Source organism: Globicephala melas, chromosome 8 (assembly GCF_963455315.2).
Source record: "Globicephala melas chromosome 8, mGloMel1.2, whole genome shotgun sequence".
In the NCBI taxonomy this organism is placed as follows: Eukaryota; Metazoa; Chordata; class Mammalia; order Artiodactyla; family Delphinidae; genus Globicephala; species Globicephala melas.
Genome location: NC_083321.1, coordinates 3023855 through 3043089, shown reverse-complemented (window position 1 = coordinate 3043089; position 19235 = coordinate 3023855). Strand labels below are relative to the sequence as shown.

At 56.7% G+C, this 19235-nt stretch overlaps 1 protein-coding gene and 1 long non-coding RNA gene across 22 annotated transcripts in view; one reads left to right on the top strand and one right to left on the bottom strand.

The window, feature by feature from the left end:
- Positions 1 to 19235, bottom strand: part of SHANK2 (SH3 and multiple ankyrin repeat domains 2) — a 548430-nt gene that overhangs the window by 150871 nt on the left and 378324 nt on the right. For all 16 annotated transcript variants that reach the window (XM_060302789.1, XM_070046075.1, XM_060302792.1 and 13 more), the window contains 2 exons: positions 4313 to 4395; positions 2589 to 2713 (listed from right to left, as the gene is read on the bottom strand). In XM_060302789.1, coding sequence (XP_060158772.1) covers positions 2589 to 2713; positions 4313 to 4395 — 208 coding nt within the window. The remainder of the gene's footprint in view (positions 1 to 2588; positions 2714 to 4312; positions 4396 to 19235) is intronic.
- LOC132597649 (uncharacterized) lies at positions 4158 to 8489 on the top strand. Of its 6 annotated transcripts, XR_009564742.1 has the most exons (4): positions 4158 to 4880; positions 5196 to 5377; positions 5639 to 6757; positions 6898 to 8489. It is a non-coding gene; the product is annotated as an uncharacterized lncRNA (long non-coding RNA). The 6 variants fall into 6 exon arrangements; XR_011377605.1 differs by having other exon boundaries at positions 4158 to 4528; positions 5639 to 8489; XR_009564741.1 differs by having other exon boundaries at positions 4158 to 4698; positions 5639 to 8489.

Sequence of the window (19235 nt, the reverse complement as noted above, 5' to 3'; positions counted from 1 at the left end):
ATGGCAAAGAGAAAGGAAGGCTTGCGGGAGGGTGCGGGGTGGGGGGGGGGATGTGGGGAGATGTGGACAGTTTGCCCACCCTCGGGGCAGCTTCCAAACAGGACCCTGCACTTGACCAAGAGCCCGGAAACCCCAGGCTCCAGGATGGCTTCCGGTCAAAACAAAGATCCACCTATGACACGTGAGTCTGTCTAAAACAATCCCTCCACGATTGAAGCTTTTCACTGAAAAACATAGAAAGATCTTCTGTTGGAAAAAACATGCACCTATAAGGCTATAAACGATTTTACTATTCCAGTGGCGGAATCCGGCAGCTGGGAAAACAACTCAGTGGAGATAGTCCTTTACACCCAAGCTCCTAAAGGAGAATTTCTGAGCCCCATGAGGCAGCCTTGGAATGAAGTGGGAGGAGCGAGGTTCCCAGGCCCCCCACCACACACACCGGCCGGCCCACTGTGTTCCCCATTAGAGTAGGACCCGTGGTGAGCAGCCTTGTAGGGCCTGGGGCTGTTTTGGGCCCACGTCTCCTTCAGGTCATTTGAGACATAATAAGACAGACATAACCTTAAGGCAGCTCAGGGCCAGTCATTCCTGGAACCCTGGAATTCAGAGGCTGCCCAGAATATAAATGCTGTTCCAAAGTGGCAAATACGTTTGCACAGCAGAGGTTAGAAGCAATGTCAGAGGAGGCGCTTGGAAAACAGAAGGGCAGAAACTCTTAACGCTCCTAATTTCCATGGAGCCTTCCATCCATCCGACCAGGTGGCATGCCTTCTCTACCTGGCCCAGGTGTGCGCTGCGGGCACGTCTGCTTCCTGGGAGAGGGGTGGGCCCAGCAAACGCTCTGCGGCCGTCCCACGCTTCTTTTATTGACTAGTTTATCAAGGAAACAATCTGATGAGCCTAACAACCAGGGATGCTCCCGCCTCTGCAGCCCTCATTTATTATTTAAAACTGAAAACCAGCAACAGCTATGGCAACTTACTGGAGTCTCTCTCTCTGTCTCTGACACACACACACACACACACACACACACACACACACACACACACACACACACACACACACACACACACACACACACACACACACACACGGGAAGGGGACTTACATCACAACTGCAACCTACAGAAGATGATTCAACCCAGTCTCTCTGCATTTTCATGAGGTTACAAATCGAGTTAACTCATGAAACCACAGCGGGTTTCAGTCTCCACCATGCTGGGTACGCATCCCACAGTTTCAGTGGACAAGAATCCAAAGGAGTGCAATTCTTCATCCGAGCCAGGCTCTGATTGGTCAGTAGTAATTTAAATACGTCTTTCAGCACATAGAGTGAGACGGACGCACGATGCCTGGTATAAGGTAAAGCACCTTCTGTCTCACGGCTCTCTCTCCTCCAACAGTACCTTTCCTTCCGGGTTTCCAACACTCTCATAGTCTTCAGAAACACCAAGGGGATCATGAGTAGAACTGCAGCTCAAAAAGCACCCTTGGAAGGTTAGGCATCGTGGAGAGAAATGGCTTTAAGCCGCCGTCTCGCCATGGCCTGGATCTCCTCCTTTCCAGAACGAACAAGTGTCTGGCCGGCCCCACGGCAGAGGCACCGAGTGCCCGGCTGGACACCACACACCCATTCTTTCCACCTACAGGCGGATTTCCGGAGCAGATGAGACAGGGCTGAGGGTGAGCCCTAAGGAATGCTCTTGCAAGAAACATGAACTCCCAACGGGGGCCATCTGAGCTCACCAAGCCTCTTAGAAATAATTTTTTCAAGGTATAACATAGTCTTTTATTCTTGATATTTCCAAAGGGTAACACATTCCTTTGAAAGTAACACCTAAACATGCAAAAGGCGGGGAGCTCAAGTGTGCCGGCAGCTTGGTACCTCAGACACACCAACATGGCGACTCCAGGTGAGGCTTGAAGCAGCCGGGCACTCACGTCTAGTGAGATTTTTTTTAAACGAAGAGGACTCTCCCTCCTTCCACCTACTAGCAAAAGCTAGTTTTCCCAGCATCTGAGTTTCAAAGTTTCCTTTTTGTACCATCAACTCCAGCCACCCACCTTGCCCAGGCTCCTTGGTGTTGGAAGGCCATCATCCATCCAACCGGTCAGTTACCTCGACTTAAAAATCAACAGACTCTCGGCCACCAACGCTACAGACCTCACGTGAGCAACAGCCAGAGTACAGCGGTTTCCAGCCTGCCCTCGTGACACAAGAACGGGCCATGGCCCCTCTTGGGTCTGTTCATACAGTCACAACCACACGTCCACGCGTGTCCCTGACATCACGGCAACCACCTTTCTCTTCCGTCTACCTCCTACTTCAAGACCAACGGCCAAGTTACATACATTCCAAGCCTCCAAAGAGATAAAGCTACAGTCTCAAAGACAACCCCAACGCACAGTCCTCAGAAGATGGCATCCACCGTGGGTGGAAATAAGCAAGCAACCCCGGTCCACGGCAGCCTCCATGCCCACCCCCAGATCTGGCCCAGTGACCACGCTGCCAAGACCACAGACCCCAACCCCACGAGAGGCGGCACTCTCCCCAAGCAGAAGGATATGAACACCGCTGTCCCTACCTCAATCAAGAAGTCCCCAGTCCTCAGTCCGGCCTGCCATGCCACCCCACCTTCATCCACGGACTCCAGGTACTGCAGGGCTGGGAACGCTGGCGTTGGCGTGAACTCTTCGATGGGCGTATCCGCTGGGAAGACAAGGTATACCGCGTTACAAGCCTGGGAGATGTTTCCAAGTTGGTAGCCCAGGCCTCCCACGGGACCCTGGGAGAAAGCAGGCCCTTGTATCTCCGTGGGAAGTGGGTGGCCCAGGCCAGCTCTCCCCTGGGAAGGGGCTGGTACTCCTGGTCACGGGTCAACACCAAGTCAAGCGACGGAGCCAACTGCCTTTTGGTGCCACCACCATCCCTCTTGGCCTCTGCGCTGAGAACACAGGATAACGTGCTCCCCTGTCCATGTCTGTATGTACACGCCTGTCATTTTCTTTAAAAGCATCAGTGACTAAACATTTTCAGTTCTATAAATGGAAAAGTTCCCCCCATAACCACATGGAGCTACAGAAACACCACACTGAACTGCTTGCCAAATTTACATCTACGTAGACTCGCTACCAAGGGAATTCAACTTGGAGCGTGGACGGAACAGAACGCTGACCCAGTGGGTGGCTGCAGATTTGGAATCCGCTTATGAATCCTCTCTGCTGGGAGCCCGGCTCTCTGTGGCCACTGTGCGGCCAGCGTCCATGGGAGGGCTGGGCCCCCACTCCTCAGCAGAGCCAGTGTTGGCTTCTGGGCCCCAGAGCTGCAGAGGGAAACTCTAGGGGAAGAGGTGGACTTTCCTGGGTGGCCATGTGAGGCCGGGGGTGGCGGGTGGGAAGAGGAAGGCGGCCTCGGTCGGGGGAGGGGAGACATCACACAGACAGTCATGGACACACACGGGGGACAGATGTATCTCTTCTCCCTCCCTCTGGACGAGCTGCTGTCAGGGCAGCCCGGGCCTTGAGCAGGTGGGGCTGCCACCGGGGAAGGAGGCCTCCCGGGCCAGCACAGGTGCGGGACCCCCAGCGTGGCACGGAGGCTCCGAGATCAAACTTGCACACGGTTTCCCCACACACGCGGGGCACAGATGTCTCCTCGCACGGGGACGCGATGCCATTTTGTTTTATTCTGAAAGGGAAGACCCCAAGTTCAGGGCTGGCAGTGGGTGCACTGCCGTGGAACACGTTCCTGGAGCCCTCACTGCAGGCCACGTGACACGTATGCTGCCGGCTGGGCCACGGCGGAGGGGACCATCTTGCAAAGTCACCTTAGAGGCGGGCACCCGCACGCCTGCCGCACTCGGAGCTGGGGCCCACTCCCAGAACGGGGCAGTTCTGAGGTGCCCAAAACTCGGGACCGGGTAATTCTGGGCGTCTGAGACCAGGAGCTCCGAAGCCAGCCACAATCAGGCTGAACTAAACCATGAAACACAGATGAAACCCAGGAATTAAAAAAAAAAGAGTGGGGGGAGGGAGAGAGGAAGGGAGGGAGGGAGGGAGGGAGGGAGGGAAGGAGGGACGGGGGGGGGGGAGAGAGCGAGCAATATTGTGTACAGAAAATTAAAAATATTCCTAAAGGAAGCCCCGATGTTTTAACAGGCAGAATGTTAAAGAACATGGTTGTCTAGCAACCGAGTACCCCCAGGAAAAGGGCTTCTTTTTGAGCCGGGGAACATTTTTTCTACAGGCGTGCACACACACACACACACACACATGTGGATGTATCCAGGCTGCGAGCCGCTGCTCTTACCTTTCGCCCCGCGGAGCACAAATCCGAAGCCCTCATTGTCTTTCTTCTGCAGGACCACGGTCTTCTCCTCGATGATGCAGTCACTGTAGAGAGAATTCCGGGGATAGCGCCCATTACTGTAGCCCGTCATCATCACCGTGGCCGATCCTCCAGCGGGGACGTTCATCATCATAGCCAATTAATCACCCCAGCTCGCGGGCTCCAGGCAGCATGGAGGCAAGCAAGCCGGGTGCAGGAGGAGTGAAGGCAGCTGGGGGGCAGGCTAACGGGATAGGCGGGCTCGGAGGGGGGGGCCGGGCAGAGGCAGAGCGGGAGCGAGCAGGAGGCAGGAGTCATACATGGTGATGGCAGCGCGGGCTGGCTCTGGGCAGCGGAAAGCAGAGAAAGTAAGTGGCCCGCGGGCACGGAGGAGGCCGCGCGTTACGGAGCCCGGGCCGGAGGCAGCATCCAGGGCGGCGCAAGGAAGTCAGCCGGAGCGGACAGGAGGCGGCAGGCTTTGTTTTTTTTTTTCTTCTTCTCGAAGGGCTTTAAAAAAACATCACATTCTTTGTGCTCCCTGCAGCCGCAGGTACCGGGAGACGCGGCGACCCCTCCCTCTGCTCCGGGGGAACGCGGGCCCCCCTCGGTCTTCCGCGGAGCCCACAATGCCACCGGCGGCGGCGGCGGCGGCCGGGCGTCATCCCGCGCGGAGAAACCGCAGGCCGGCGGAGGGGGCGGCCGGCGGGCGGGGGCAGGTCACTCCAGTGACACGGAAGCCACTGACAACCCGGCCTCCTCTGGCGTGGGGATGGGGAGAAAGGGGGCTGCAGGCTCCCCCTTGGAGACACAGTCTAAAGCCACACCAGCTGCCTCTTGGCACAGAATTTTTGCTTTTTTTTTAAAGGAAAGAAACCCCAAAGCTCCAACTTTGCTTCGGTGGCCAGAGCCTCCCACCATCCAGAGTACGGGCGCGTCGCCACGTGATCAACCGCCCGCGGCACCGGGTGCAGGACCGAGGTGGACTTCCCGGCACCCCGCCCACCTTCCGGGGGCCGCATCCCTCTAGGATTCCCTGCTGCCCCGGAAGTAAGTCGGAGGGGGCGGGCAGGGCCGCTGCAGGGGAGGGGCAGGAGGCAGCCCAGAGAGGCTTTCTCCAGGGTCCTAAGGGGCTGGCGTGGGAGGGCAGGGTGAGGCGGAAGGGCGCCGGCGGGCGGGCCCCCAGCAATTCCGCAGGCCTCTGTCCTGGAGGGGGAGGCCTGGGGATGCAGACGGCGAACGGTGGGACGGGCTCGAAGTCCCAGACGACTGAAGGTCAGCTTTGCCCAGCACTGGATTCGCCTCCTGCAGGAAGCTCGTGGCCCCCGCTTGCAACCCAGGTAGGGTGGCCCGGCAGGGGCCAGCAGCCGAGAGCATCGCACAGCACGGACGAGCCGGGGCGGCTTCCGAGAGGTGGGGGACGCAGCCGGAGGACACACAGGTGTCCGGACCCGCTGCTGAGCCCTCCAGCCCTGCAAGAGGTGCCGCACAAAGGAACTCGTGGGCGTGGCCCTGCCTTCCAGGAAAGCAGGGAGGGACACACACCTTGACAACAGGCAGACCACACAATCCAGGATGACCGGTCCAGGGTGTTCTCAGAACCTGGGCCGGGGTTCAGTCCCTGGGCACTCACTCAGCCTGCCAAGTACGGGGGGGGGGGGGCCCCAGGGAGCCATTGCTTTAACTGCCGCTTGGCGGGGAGCCAGGACCCGGGAACCACAGGAGCGGAAGGGGAGGGGCTTGGTGGGCGGGGCTCTGGGGGGAGTGGACCCTCCACCAGGCCTGTCCGCCTTTCCATCCCGTGCCTTCCCCGACCAGAATACAGACACAACTGTCTCCCCACCACCCCTTCTCCCCACCTCTGAACTTCTCAAGCCTGAGGGCGCCCTGGCTGGGCAGGTGCAAACCCGCCACCTGCTCCTCCAGCGAGAGGCCTCCAAGGGCCAGTCTGCTGAAGCCGCACCTTTTGCAGCTGCACGTCCCCCTGCAGGAGCGGCCCCTTGAAACTCTGGAAGGATGGTGCCTGCCCCCCTGGGGACACATGTGGCCCCCGACGCCTGCCTCCGCCCGGCTCCAAGGTGACCCTGTCCCGCTTTCCCCTCTCGTGGCCTCACCATGGGCCGGCTCCACCCGCCTGGCAGGCGACCCCCGACACCTTCAGCTGGACCCTCCAGCTGTCCCCCAGGCCGGGGAACTTGTTAGGGACAGTGTGGCTGGCCGGCCACTGGTTGACTCCCTCCCTACCGACCGTGGAGGGCGAGGGAAGGCATTAGCGTCATGCAGAGCTCAGCTCAGATCCCGGCTTTGCTCTGGCCCCAAGGTCACTCTGACCTTCAGAGCCTCAGGGTCCCGCTCTGCAGAATGGGAATAATAGCAAGGCACGGCTTGAGGACTCACGAGGAGTCAGCAAAGCAATCCATCTGAGCCCAGGTACGCAGCACATGTTAAGAACAGCAACCGTCCCGAGCGGGGTCATCGTTGGCGTGTGCCAACCCCCTCTTCCTCCTGTAAGGACCCCTCCCAGGCTAACGGCAGAGCCCCTCTCCTGAGTCCCCTCTTAAACCTCGCAGCGGTTCCTGACGACTTGCTCGTGGCTGCCTGTCTTGGCCCTGTGCTGTGTGGCTACGCCGTCCTGCTCACCGAGAAAACGCCCGGCTCCTTAGTCTCTGATCTGAAGAAAGCAGCTTGAATTCCTCTCTCCTGCATTAGTTCAGTAGCTAAACAGCCCCCGGTGCCCTGCCCGTCATGACCCCATCTCACCTTCATTCACACACAGACCTGGGTTTGAATCCCAACCTGGGCATTCACCAGCTTAGCTTCTCAGAGCCTCAGTTTCCCTATCTGCAATGTGGGAGCAGTAATTCCTGCCTTGCAGGGACTCTGAGAGCAAGTGAGGGCAGTGCCCCTGCCCTCACAACAGGGGAAGGTGCCCTCGTCAGCATCCCCACGTGCCGAACCCCCCAGGAGACAGCGACCTCTTCCTGGGGTTACCCAGCACGGGGCCACGTGAAATGGAGCAAAATGGGCATGAACGCAGGCGTGCAAAACAGGGGTGGCAGTGGCCGAAGGAAGACCGCAGGGTTTCGAGTGAAGAGGTCTCCGGGACGGTCCCCAGAGGGCAGGGCGGCCCAGCATTGTGGAGGGCCCACTGCACACAGCTGGCCCCGCCCAGGACGGGAAAGGCAGTTCCGGGCTCTTAGAAACCTACAATCTGGGTAGCAGTCCTTGAGAAGCGATGGGAAACTCCAACACAAGAGTCATTCCCTTAAAACAGGAGCAAATGTCCAGTTTTGTCCGAATGGCCCGACCACCCGCGTGGGATGAGAACGGGAAATCCCACAGTCCAGACCTCAGGGCAGGGCCTTCCCCAGGTGAGAGTCTCCCAGGGGGCTCTTTTGGCTGCTCTATGAACCTAAAAACCGTCTCAGGACGGCAGCCGCGGCATCCGGAAGACGTGGCTTCTGTGTGCTGCCGCCAGAGATGCGCCGAAGCCCCGAGAACCAGAGGCCGCCTGAACCTCCGCCCCAGGCCAGCCCTGGTCCCGCCCGAGCAGATCTGCCCTCCAGATGCAGCCCCAACGCGCGAGATCTGACTTCACTGGGGCAGGACCTCGGCACATGCACGGTCCCCGTGCTGCTCCCCGCGCTGTGCATGCAGAAATCACCACCACCTGGTCCCTGGGGACGGGGCCTAGGGCCGCAAACAGCCCAACTCCAAAGTGATCACGCCCACCTTGCTTTGCATCTTCCCCCTGCCTTGGACCCCAATCGCAGCCCAGCCTCACGGCCGAGTCTCCTCCATATGCTCAGTTTCACTCCCCTGAAACGCCCTCCACTTGGCCTTATCGTTTACCCACGTCCTCGCAGTACCTCACTTCCTTCTGTTCCACGTTCCCTTTGCCGGCCACGTCCACCCAAGCCCTCCTGACAAGGGGCCATCACATAATCTCTCTACGGGGGTTCCCTCCAGCCTTGTCCCAGCCTCTGATGGGGCCCTTCTCACCTTCAAAGCCATCACCTGTGGGCTTCTTGGGAGTAAACATCACGCCCCTTTCTCTCTGAATCTCCCTACGTGCCATAACATCTACTCTTGGTAAGATTCTAACTGTGTTTGTTAATGAGAAAAAAATGTAATCCCGTTGTGCTCTCTTCCGATGTGTTTTCTGAACAGGGCAGGAGAGCACTTTAACGTACCCCCAGTGTACCCTCCTTTGGCAGATTCCTCTAACGGGAGCTGTGGAAGGTAAAGGGGGTGGGCATTCAGCCCAGCCAAGTACAGTTGCTCAGGTTGCGCACAGTACAACTACGGAGAATGCCATTACGTCGTGGCCATCATAGACCCATATGTTTATTGCAGTGATTTTGGCTCAGCTGGAAGGAAAGGGCCTCGAGGAAGGGGCAGCCACCTTCATCGAGTTCATGCAAAGACGGAGTGCAGGCTTTTGGCTGCCTCGGGGAATGCAAGAGATGTCCATAGATGCCTGTCTACCTGGGGGCTGGGCCGCCATGGAATCAGGAGGTATCCACAGAGAACCACATCAACACTGGCAGACACAGCCCCGTGTTGGAAGTCTCCTGGGAGCCACACGGTACAGACCGTGCCATGTTTCCGTCTTTTCACTCTCCAATAGCCCTATGCACACAGCAGGAAAGAGTGTGCCGAATCATGGAGCGAGGCAGGAGTATGGTGGGAAACTGGTTGGCTGCCAGAGAGGGCCTCAGAGTCCCTGCGCCACTGGCAGGCCTGAAGACACTCCCGGTGCCTGCCTGGCAAGACTGCAGGCGGCCGGGCCTCAAGTGGCCTTCACTGTGGCCCCGTGATGGGCCTACAGAGAAGGCTGTGCTTGGCTTGGGCCCAGAAGGTAGCAGGTGTCAGCGATGACAGTTGGCATTTAGGATTTGTCAGTCACTGAACGGGCTCCCTTGGCAGTGGTGTCTGATCCTGGAGGAGCTGTAAACCTGAAGCCACAGGAAGCCCGGCCTGGGCAGCTGAGATGTATGAGCAGGTGGGGCCCTGGGGTGGCTCTGTCTGCCCTGTCTCACGTGGGAAGGCTCATTGCAGGCATTTTAATTTTGAACACAAGGACGGTTGGGGTAGACCAGATGGCCTCAGCCGGGCTCTCAGGATCCCGGCTGGGATGTGACCCTGACGAGTCAAACAGCTCCATTTCTTCCCTCTGCTCCACTGGGATTGGGTTTTGGCCTAGAACCAAAGTTTAGAAGCAACTGGGGCCAATGGTTAAGCTACCACGTTAATTCATAAATGAATGCAGCCCTTCCTTACCGAATATCTTACTTCACCTGAAGCGTCAGGTGAGGGAGTGGATATCCGGCATTTGTGGAGGGAACAGACCAGACCCAGTCTGGCCCTCGTGGACATGTCAGGGGTAGTGGGTTGAATGTGGATCCCAAAATTCTGTTCACGTCCAGTCCCCCATATCTGTGAACGTGCCCTTATCTGGGAATGAAGTCTTTGCAGATGTGATTGGTTAAGGCGCTCGAGAAGAGCTCGTCCTGGATTCAGTGAGGGCCCTAAAACCAACGGCTCGGGCCTTAGAAGAGAAAAGGGGGAGATTTGAGACAGAGGCTCAGGGGAGAGAAGGCCGCGCGTGTGAAGACGGGCAGAGACGGGAGGGACGCAGCCACTAGCCGAGAAGCACCCGAAGCTGGAGGAGGGAAGGGAAGGTCCTCCCCGGAGCTTCTGGAGGGAGCGCTGCCCTGCCGACACCTTGGTCTCAGACTTCTGGCTCCAGAACTGGGGGAGGACACATTTCTGCTGTTTGCGGCCACTCCCTCTGTGGTCGTTTGTTACAGTAGCACCAGGAAGCTCATACACCTGGCGGGCGGGAAGATAAATATGAATCCAACCATCACACAGATGTGTAGGATATAGTGCTGTGTGAACTAGAAGGGGGCTGGAGGGCTTCCTGTAGGAGGAGGACCAATGCACGAATAGGAGTGAATGGGTTGAGGGGCCGGAGAAGGAAAGAGGGAGAGGAGAATATTCCAGACAGAGGTGGAACCACAGGAATGAAAGTTCTGAGGCCCACCTGGGAGGCAGGAGGGGCCGATCACACCAGGCTGTGGGTGTGGGCCGCCTGCACACCAAGAGCAAGGCCCAGGGGTGGCAAGAGGCTGGAATGCAGCTTCAGGCAGGCCCAGGACAGCCCATGCTTCCCCCTAGTATCACCCGGAAGGCCAAAACGACAGAAAGTGGCTGATCTACTCCTCTCCCCACTAGCCTTTTCCCAGCCAGGCCTGAATCCCGCTGGGATAGCCCAAGGCTGACTTAAGCATGGGGCAGAAACTCTGTCCCACAGCCATGTTTCCTGCTCAACAATTCACGCAGGGAGGTCTGCTGTTGCTGTGTTGCTGGTGTAACAGCTCTTCCCAGGCACCAGAACGAGATGCTGGCCAGAGATGCTGCAGGTCATCAGGCCGGCCCGGCCCTGTGGCAGGAGAGGATGTCAGATGAGGCACAAACGCGGGTGCAGGAGGGGCACACACGCCGGACGCGGTGCCTTGGTCAGAAGCGCTGATCCCCTTCAGCTTTGCGGAAGGGGCTCCGTGGACTGCCGGGCACAGGCAGCAGGGCTGTCTCGGCAACTGGGCCCTACAACCCAGCCCCCAGTGCCTCAAAGCTTTGGGGACCCCACAAACATGTTTGCAAGCTGGAAAAGCAAATCCACTGGCTCCAAATTCCAAAGAGCAAACAACATGGAAATTAGCCTGTGTTTAATTAAGTGTCTCTGAAATTGAACACGGGGTCAGCTTCATTACTGGCTGAATTCTGTGTCCATCACGCACCCTTGCACGTGAAAACTACCTGTGAGTCAGATTTTCTCACTGGGAGACACTTCGTGGGTACGTGGCTCAAGGCAAAGAAATCACAGAAGCCGCTGGGGGTCTTCCTGCACCGAGCTACTCACAGGCAAACGGGTCCAAAGGCAAAATTACCAAAATCATTTCAGAACTATTGTGTGTGTGGTAAGAAGGTATATTGAATGCAGGCTGTGGGCGTGATGAACACAGCTGATTAGATCTGGGCTGGGGCGGCCGGAACTCAGGGTGCAGGGCCCCAGGGGGGTCTTTCTAAAGCAGCGGAGGCCACGTGGGCAGCCTGGGGACACCCGGGGAAGATCCTGGAGGAGAGGCGGGCACATGTACCACCTCTGAGTGCTCCTCCCAGAGCACTTGTGGGGGGGATCTCGCCTTCTCTAGGGCAGGGAAACGGAGCCCCAGAGAAGCCGCGTGTGCGTCACTCCCCATGGAAACGCATTTCGGTGACAGAGCCCGATGGAGGTGGGAACCGGGACGCTGTTAGAAAGAGGGGCCTATAGGGACGGCGAATGGCAGCGGCTGTCCTAGAAACTTCCGGGCTCTGCCAGTCAGGAAGGATGAGGCTACACAGAGAGCCCGTCGGCTCTTCCAAGGGGGATGCCAGGGGCCTCAACAGGTGTCCCAGCTGGGCAGAGATGCCAGGTGTGGGCAGGCGGCCCAGCTCACCACGGCGGCGCTGGCTGCGGAGTGGCACAGAGGGCCGCTCCACAGAGGGCAGGGCCAGGTCCGCTCCTTGGGAAGGGCTGGTGGGCCATGAGCGAGCAGGAGGGGTTCCCCAAGTCATCTGTCCCTCGCAGCCACACACGCTGCTGCTCCCTGAATCCTGCTTCCTGCACCCCGGTCGGGGGAACGCTTGGTGTTGCCCTCTAGCCCTCCCCACCCCTCACGAGCAGGAGGCAGCCCTAATTCCCAGGGGATGGGAAGCCCACGCCACCTCGGTGCTCAGGGAGGCGGACTGCGCAAGGTTGCTCTGTGTCACGCGCGGGAGATGACGAATGTGGCCAATTCATCCCCCAGTGACACGGCTCCTGGCTCCTGGAGGCCTTGCCCGTGAAGCGGCATCATCTCAATCTCACGGGTGAGGATGACGGGCTGTCCCCACGGAGCGCACCCACCCAATCCGCGGAGACGCGCTCTTACGGGAGCCGTTTCTCCAACAGGCGATTCTGAACACGCCCCGCCTGCCACGATCACGGCATCTCCCTGCTCATCACTAACGTGATAAACAATTACAAGTTTTTCCCAACAGAAGCAATAATGTGCAAAGAACTTGATTCAAATTAAATTGTCTCATCACTTTGTAATAAATCACCCCAGAGCATTTCCTAAGCAAAGCAGGCTGTGTTACCTGCCAAGAACGTAGACGACAAAGACACAGCTTAGATGCCTCCGGAATAATGACAGGAGGTGTAACCATCGCTCCCCGAGGAGATGCACGGAAGTGTGATCGGAAAGGGAAACCAGCCACTTAGAAGCGGAAGGACCCGGGTGGGGGGTCCCGGTTTGACCAAACCAGCTCTGTGACCTTGGATGTCAAAATATGGACGGCAACCGCAGCCTTGAAACATCACAGTGAGATAAGAAATGGGGTAAATAAAAAAGAAATTAGGAGTTTGGGACTAACAGATACACACTACTATATATAAAATAGATAACCAACAAGGACCTACGGTATAGCACAGGGAACTACATTCAATATCTTGTAATAACCTATAATTGAAAAGAATCTGAAAAAGAATATATATATATATATATAACTGAATCACTTTGCTGTACGCCTGAAACTAACACAACATTGTAAATCAACTATACTCCAATAAAAAAAAAAAGTCAGTCCACAGCACAGGGTGTGACACACAGCAGAGGGTGGCAGACTTTATCAGCTAGTGAGAGTGTATCTTACGCATTCATTCTGAAAACGTTAAATGTAAACTGAAATATTTATACATGCTCCCTACGTAAAAGAATCTGCTGGTGACATCAGCAGGGCACCCCCAAGGCTTCCTTCCTCATAAAGGTGCAGGCAGACCTTGCAGATATCGGGGGTTCAGTTCCAGATCACGGAAATAAAGGGAATATGGAAACAGAGCGAGTCACACGAGTTTTCTGGTTTCCCAGGGCATATAAAAGTGATGTTTACACTACACTGCAGTCTATTAAGTGGTAAAAGCATTATGTCTACAATAATAATGTACATACGTTAATTAAAAAACACTTTATGGGGGGCTTCCCTGGTGGCGCAGAGGTTAAGAATCCGCCTGCCAATGCAGGGGACACGGATTTGATCCCTGGTCTGGGAAGATCCCACATGCCGCAGAGCAACTAAGCCCGTGCGCCACAACTACTGAGCCCGTGCCCCATGACAAGAGAAGCCACCACAATGAGAAGCCCACACACCGCAGCGAAGAGTAGCCCCCGCGCTCTGCTAGCAGAGAAAGCCCACGTGCAGCAACAAAGACCCAACACAGCCAAAAAAATAAAAATAGAAAAAAAATACTTTATGGCTAAGAAATATTAACCATCATCTGAACCTTTAGTGAGATGCAGTCTTTTTGCAACAGTAACATGAAAGATCATTGATCACAGATCACCGTAGCAAATATAACAATGAAAACGTTTGAAATGTGAGAATTACCAAAATGGGACGCAGAGACACCAAGCGAGCAGATGTTGGAAAAATGGCGCCAACAGACTTGCTGGACACAGAGTTGCCGCAAACCTTCAATTTGTGAAAAATACACAATGAAGCAAAGTGCAGTGAAGTGAGGTGTGCCTGAACATCCTTCACGTGCATTTATTTAGAGCAGGACACTCCTGTGAGTCAGAAAGCCAGGAGGCAGGGGGCCCGTGAGGGAGGGATGCCCAGGGACCTCCCTGTGCTTTCAAAGTGGCAGGAGCCCCCAGGGCTCTGCCTGTGTAGACGCCGCGTGCTGCCGTCATGAGCAACGTGCCGTCCCATGTCACTGGAAAAGCAGGGAGCTCAGCCTTGCAGGACGGGGCCCCCCAGCAACCGGGGAAAAGATGCTCCAGGTTCCAGGGCCAGAGGAAAAGAGCCTTGGTACCCATGCAAGTGGGACGCAGAATGCCCAGGTGCCGGTCCCAACCCGGGGAGTCTTCCTGAAGCCTCTGTTCCCACCTAACCTGTCGGTACGTGTCATCCGCAGGAGCGCCAAGACAGAGCCGGAGTTTGCACACCTGTCCTGAACTCCCCGTATTCCAGGGCCCCCCATCTTTTCACATCAGGATCACAAAAGCTTCCTGACCAGTCTCCCCTTGAATTCACTCTTTATTATAAAAACCTGAAACCAGATCATATCTTTCTCACTTAAAATACTCCGACAGCTGCTCATCGGAATCGGGTAAAAATCCGAATTCCCCCCCCCCACGGCGAAGACCCTGCGTGATCTGCCCGGTCCTCTTCCTCGATCTCCGTGTTCCAGCCACGCGGCCGCCACCGGGTCAAGCCCACCTCCACTGCGGTGCCTGCGCTCCGCCTGGAACACTGCTGCAGGCCCTCAGGAGCCAGACTCCCGTCACTGGCCACGTCCCGAGGTCGCTTTGCGGAGCGCCCTCCTTCCTGCCCAGACGCACCCTCCATGGTCCCGATGCTCTGCCCTTCCCTCTGCTTTATCACTGTCTCTTCACTTACTGAATTTGAAATTATGATTTATTTGTTTACAGTCTGATTCTCCCAGCAGCGTGTGGGTGCCCCCAGGGCGGGGCCTGGCCCTGCCCGCCTCACTTCTAGACGCCCCGCTTTCTCGTCCTGGCTCTGGCAAAGGCTGGCAATGGGACCCCGGACAGGATCCCCCCCACACACTCTGGGCTTGGGGTCAGAACATTCCGGTAGGTACTTAAATGATGCTCACTGACTCAACAAATGAAACCTAAGCCCGGGACTCTTGTGTGCGGCCTGTGATGCAGATGGAGTGACCCATGTCCTGGGCTACCCGGGCCCGAGGCGTTTCCTGAGACACGGCGCTTTCAGTTTTAAAACCAGGCTGGTCCCAGGCAAACAGGAAGAGATGGTCGCCCTCCTGTTCGGCCGCCTTCAGCGGGGAGCACGGTGCCTGCAGCCCTGTCTAAGCCGCTTTCCCACACTACCTCCCCCAAGACCCTTCCCACCCTCCAGGCGGATGGGATCATTCTCGTGAGAGTCCGTGAAGCTGGTGGGGGAAGGGTTTGCCCAGGGCCACGTGGCTCGGCCAGGGGGCAGGGCCAACTCATCCACCTTGGCCTTTGACTCTGAACTGAACGTTTTTTAAAGAAAACAAGCAAAATACAGACACACACAAAGAAACCAAAACTAGGGGAGCAGGACAAGTTCCTGGCATTTTGCTGGGGGTCCGGGAAGGGGCTGCCGTGACTTTTCTTCCTTTGGTGATCAAAACGACAGGCCAGGCCGCCCCATCTGTCGGTCTCGAGTTTGCCCCCAAAGACCACGCTGAGTGGGCTGGCAGACAGACACTGGGCTCAGCTGGCGAGGCCAGTTCCCGAGTCCCTCTGGGGGAGGTGGGCATTATCCACAGCTATAAAGCCACTGAATCAGACTGAGCGGGGGTGTCACTCGGGGACCCTGGCTTTGGACAGGAGGTGGAACCTGGGTGGGGTGAGGGGCATGGAGGGCTCACCCTGACCCCACAGTTCCCCTGCCAAGCTCACCTGCCCAGGATGGCTCTGACCTCTAAGCTGAAAGGCTACGAGAACCCCAGGTCAGGCCCCGGCTGGAGGGGAGAGCCCGGCCACCGCTCCTGTCCACCCCAGAACACCAACCTCCTTCCATGGGAACATTTTATTCTTGTTCCAAGTGCTGAGGCTTAGATGAGAGACTGCCTCCACTGAAGGGGAAGTTCTAAAAGTCACTCAAAGGGTGAAGGAGACACACTTCCAGGTGGATGGAGCCCTGTGAAAGGAGCTTGGCAAACGTTCTAGATCAGGGGTTGGCCTTCTTTCTGTGAAGGGCCGGAGAGTAAACATTTCAGGTTTGCTGGGACACACAGTCCCTGTTGTAACTACTCATTCTGCTAGTTGTGGCTGAAAGGCAGCCAGGACACTATGTAAATGACTGGGCGGAGCTATGTTCCAATAAAACTTTATTTACAAAAACAAGCGGTGGGCCGGATTGGGCCCGTGGGCCGTGGGTTATAAAGACATGTTCTAAATGTCCTGAAGACACTTGAACTGACACAAATAATACATGTATATGAGTGCCTCAAGGTAACCCTCAGGGACCTACATATAATAAAAGCTAAGAAAGTCTTAATCCTCCTATGCAAGCAACATTTATACGACCGCACACAGGTGCCAGGTTGGATATATCTGAGCTTTTCCTCTGAAAAGAAAAAAAAAAACTTTTTAGAAATGGGGTCATCTGTGAGGTGCGCTAGAAAGGTTCAGAGGATCGTACGGAGAGTCCTTTCTGAAGCACAAAGAGATGCCCTCCCCCCTGACTGTGTCTGGGTTTTTGTGTGCTTAGTTGGCTCAAAGTGGGAGGAGGTCTGGATTCTGGCTTACCTGGTTATAATGGAGAAGTAATAATAGTAGACGTTATAATTATTATGCACAGTCTTTGAGCACTTTTGGTCACTAGGCAGGGTTCTAAGCGCTTCCTGTGTTAAATTCACTGAATCCTCAAGATGACCCCGTGAAGGAGGTACTGTTGTTACTCCCACTCTCTGGATGAAGCAACTGAGGCACAGAGAGGTTGAGTGATTTGCATGAGGACACACAGCTGGAGGCAAAGCCGTGCTATCTGGGGCTGGCGCCATGACCTAGGACTGCGTGACACTGAACAGCTGGGGGTCACTGGCCAGGTGGGGAAGGACCTGTCGGGGTGGCAGAGGGCCGGTTCCGGTAGCACATTCTGGAAAAGGCATCTGTGACTTCCTGTCAATCCCCGAGCTCCCTGGAGAGCCCCTGGGGGTCCCCCAAGAAGCTTCCGCCGGTACATCCTGCTCCACATTGAAATAGAACCGGAAATGGTGTGCCACGGCGAATGCAAGCAAGGAAGAACACAGTGGGGTGAGCAGAGCTAAAAGCAGAGGCCCGACACCTAAAACGGTGCAGAAACCAACCCTTCTGTGGGAAGGTTTGCCGTTGAAATAGCATGTGTGGTTCTGAAAGTGCGCGCCTTACGACTCCCTGTTGCAACGAATGGGCCATCTGCCAGGTGAGGTCTTCCTGGCTGACAGGTGTGCCGCTCCTGTGCTCATTTTTTTACTTCTGCCTGGAACACGCTCCGTAGGCTCGCTATCGCTATATGCCGAAGTCCTATTCATCTTTCAAAACCCGCCAAAAGCCACCACTTCCAGGCGCGGCCGGGAGCCTTGGCCCTCTCACACACCCAGCTCCTTCCCCCGGCCTGCTTTCCACTACCAAGGCTGGAAAAGTCAGATCCTTGCTTTCCCAGCCTTCCCTGCAATTAGGGGTGGTCACTGGACACGGTTTTGGCCAATGAGGCGTGACGGTGAGTGTCTGGGGGGCCCTCTTGGAAATATTTTACTTGGGGGGAGAGAGATCAGAGGAGTGCTTCCTGGTGCTTTATTCCCCTATATTGTTGCATAAGATTTGCTCTAAGGACATGATATGCGGAGCTGTGGCCGCCGTCTTCTGGCCATGAGGGAAAGGCCAAGAAGCTTACAGAGACGCCACTGACCCACGGGACAAACCCTGGACATGCCTTCCTCCAGGCTCACCATGGTGGCCTCAGACACCATTAGTGGGGTTTTGATTATTTGCAAATAATAAAAGCTTTCCTAATGGACATCTAGAGGTTGGAGAGGGAGGGAGGGGAGGTTGGTTATAGATGAGAGGATACGGACCATGCCCAGATTTCAGGATGCTAAGACTTCCTGATAAATCCTTCAAGTTATGTTCTGGGCCGGGAAAGAGTCCTCCAGACCCTCTCCTTTGCTGGCTGATTGCTGGCAGTGAGGATTCAGGAGCCCTGGTGACACAGACCTGAAGTTCTGCACGACCTTCAGTCTTCCGAGGAAGATTTGGTGACAGACCCTTGTCTCAAATGGACTCAGTTCAGAGAGTTGAGAGCGAAATAAAAGTGGTTTCCTTGGTCTTCGCCAAGACTAATTTCCCGCTAACCATAGCACAGACTCCCTAGGCATCCCAGCTGATCCAAAGCTCAAGGTCATACAGCTGCCCGGGGGGCGGAGCTGGGCATCCAGAGGAGGTGCTGGGCTGCAGGGCCCCCTTGGCCGGCGGAGGGAGACCACAGAGCTCCTCCCCGGCCCTCGGCATCCTTTTGGGGTGTGCGCTGTCTGGGCCAGTTCCTCCAGGTCCTGCAGAACTCGGGGGCCTGGGACCCACGTCCTGTCTCCCCACAACTAACACAAAGGGCGCTGTGCCCGAGCTGGGTGAGGACCAGAGCCTCAATCCTGGAGCAGCGAGGGAGTCGGGAACGACGGGCCCCCAGTCCCCCCTGCGGGTCTGCCCTTCAGGTGACCTCCCTTGAAACACCTCCCTGCCCCTTCCAGCCGCCTGCCCCATGCCGTCAGCCTGTTCCCTTCACTCCACCAGATCGACAACAGTCTGAAACGACCTCCCTTCCTCTCCCCACGTCCCTGGAGGACCCCCCTGGATGGGGCCTGGGGAGGGGAGGGCAGGGTGCCGTCCTTCCTGCTGGCCCCGCCCTCCCCAAAGCCTGGGGTGTCTCCATGCACAGTGGGCACCAGGTGGCTTCTGTGTGTGACCTGGGTCCCCCGTCAGAGCCCAGGCCTGGCCCAGACCTTTCCTCGCCCACTGCCTGCCACCCACCCCAGCGCCCTATAGGCTCCTGGTGGCCCACGTGCCAACACGCAGGGTGAGCCATTTCCAAGCCCCCAGGGCCCACCCAGGGTGTGAGTTCCGCCTCTGGGGGTGCACAGAGGGTGGCGGCAGGCGGGTGTCAGTCCTGGGCACTCGTTGGGGGCGCTGGTATGCCCGAGGGAAGACATACGTACAGTGGCTGGAGAGCATTCCCCCCAAATTCATGTCCACCCTGAACTCGGAATGTGACTTATTAGGAAACAGGGTCTTTGCAGAAGTAATTAAGGTAAGGATGGAGGAGAGATCGT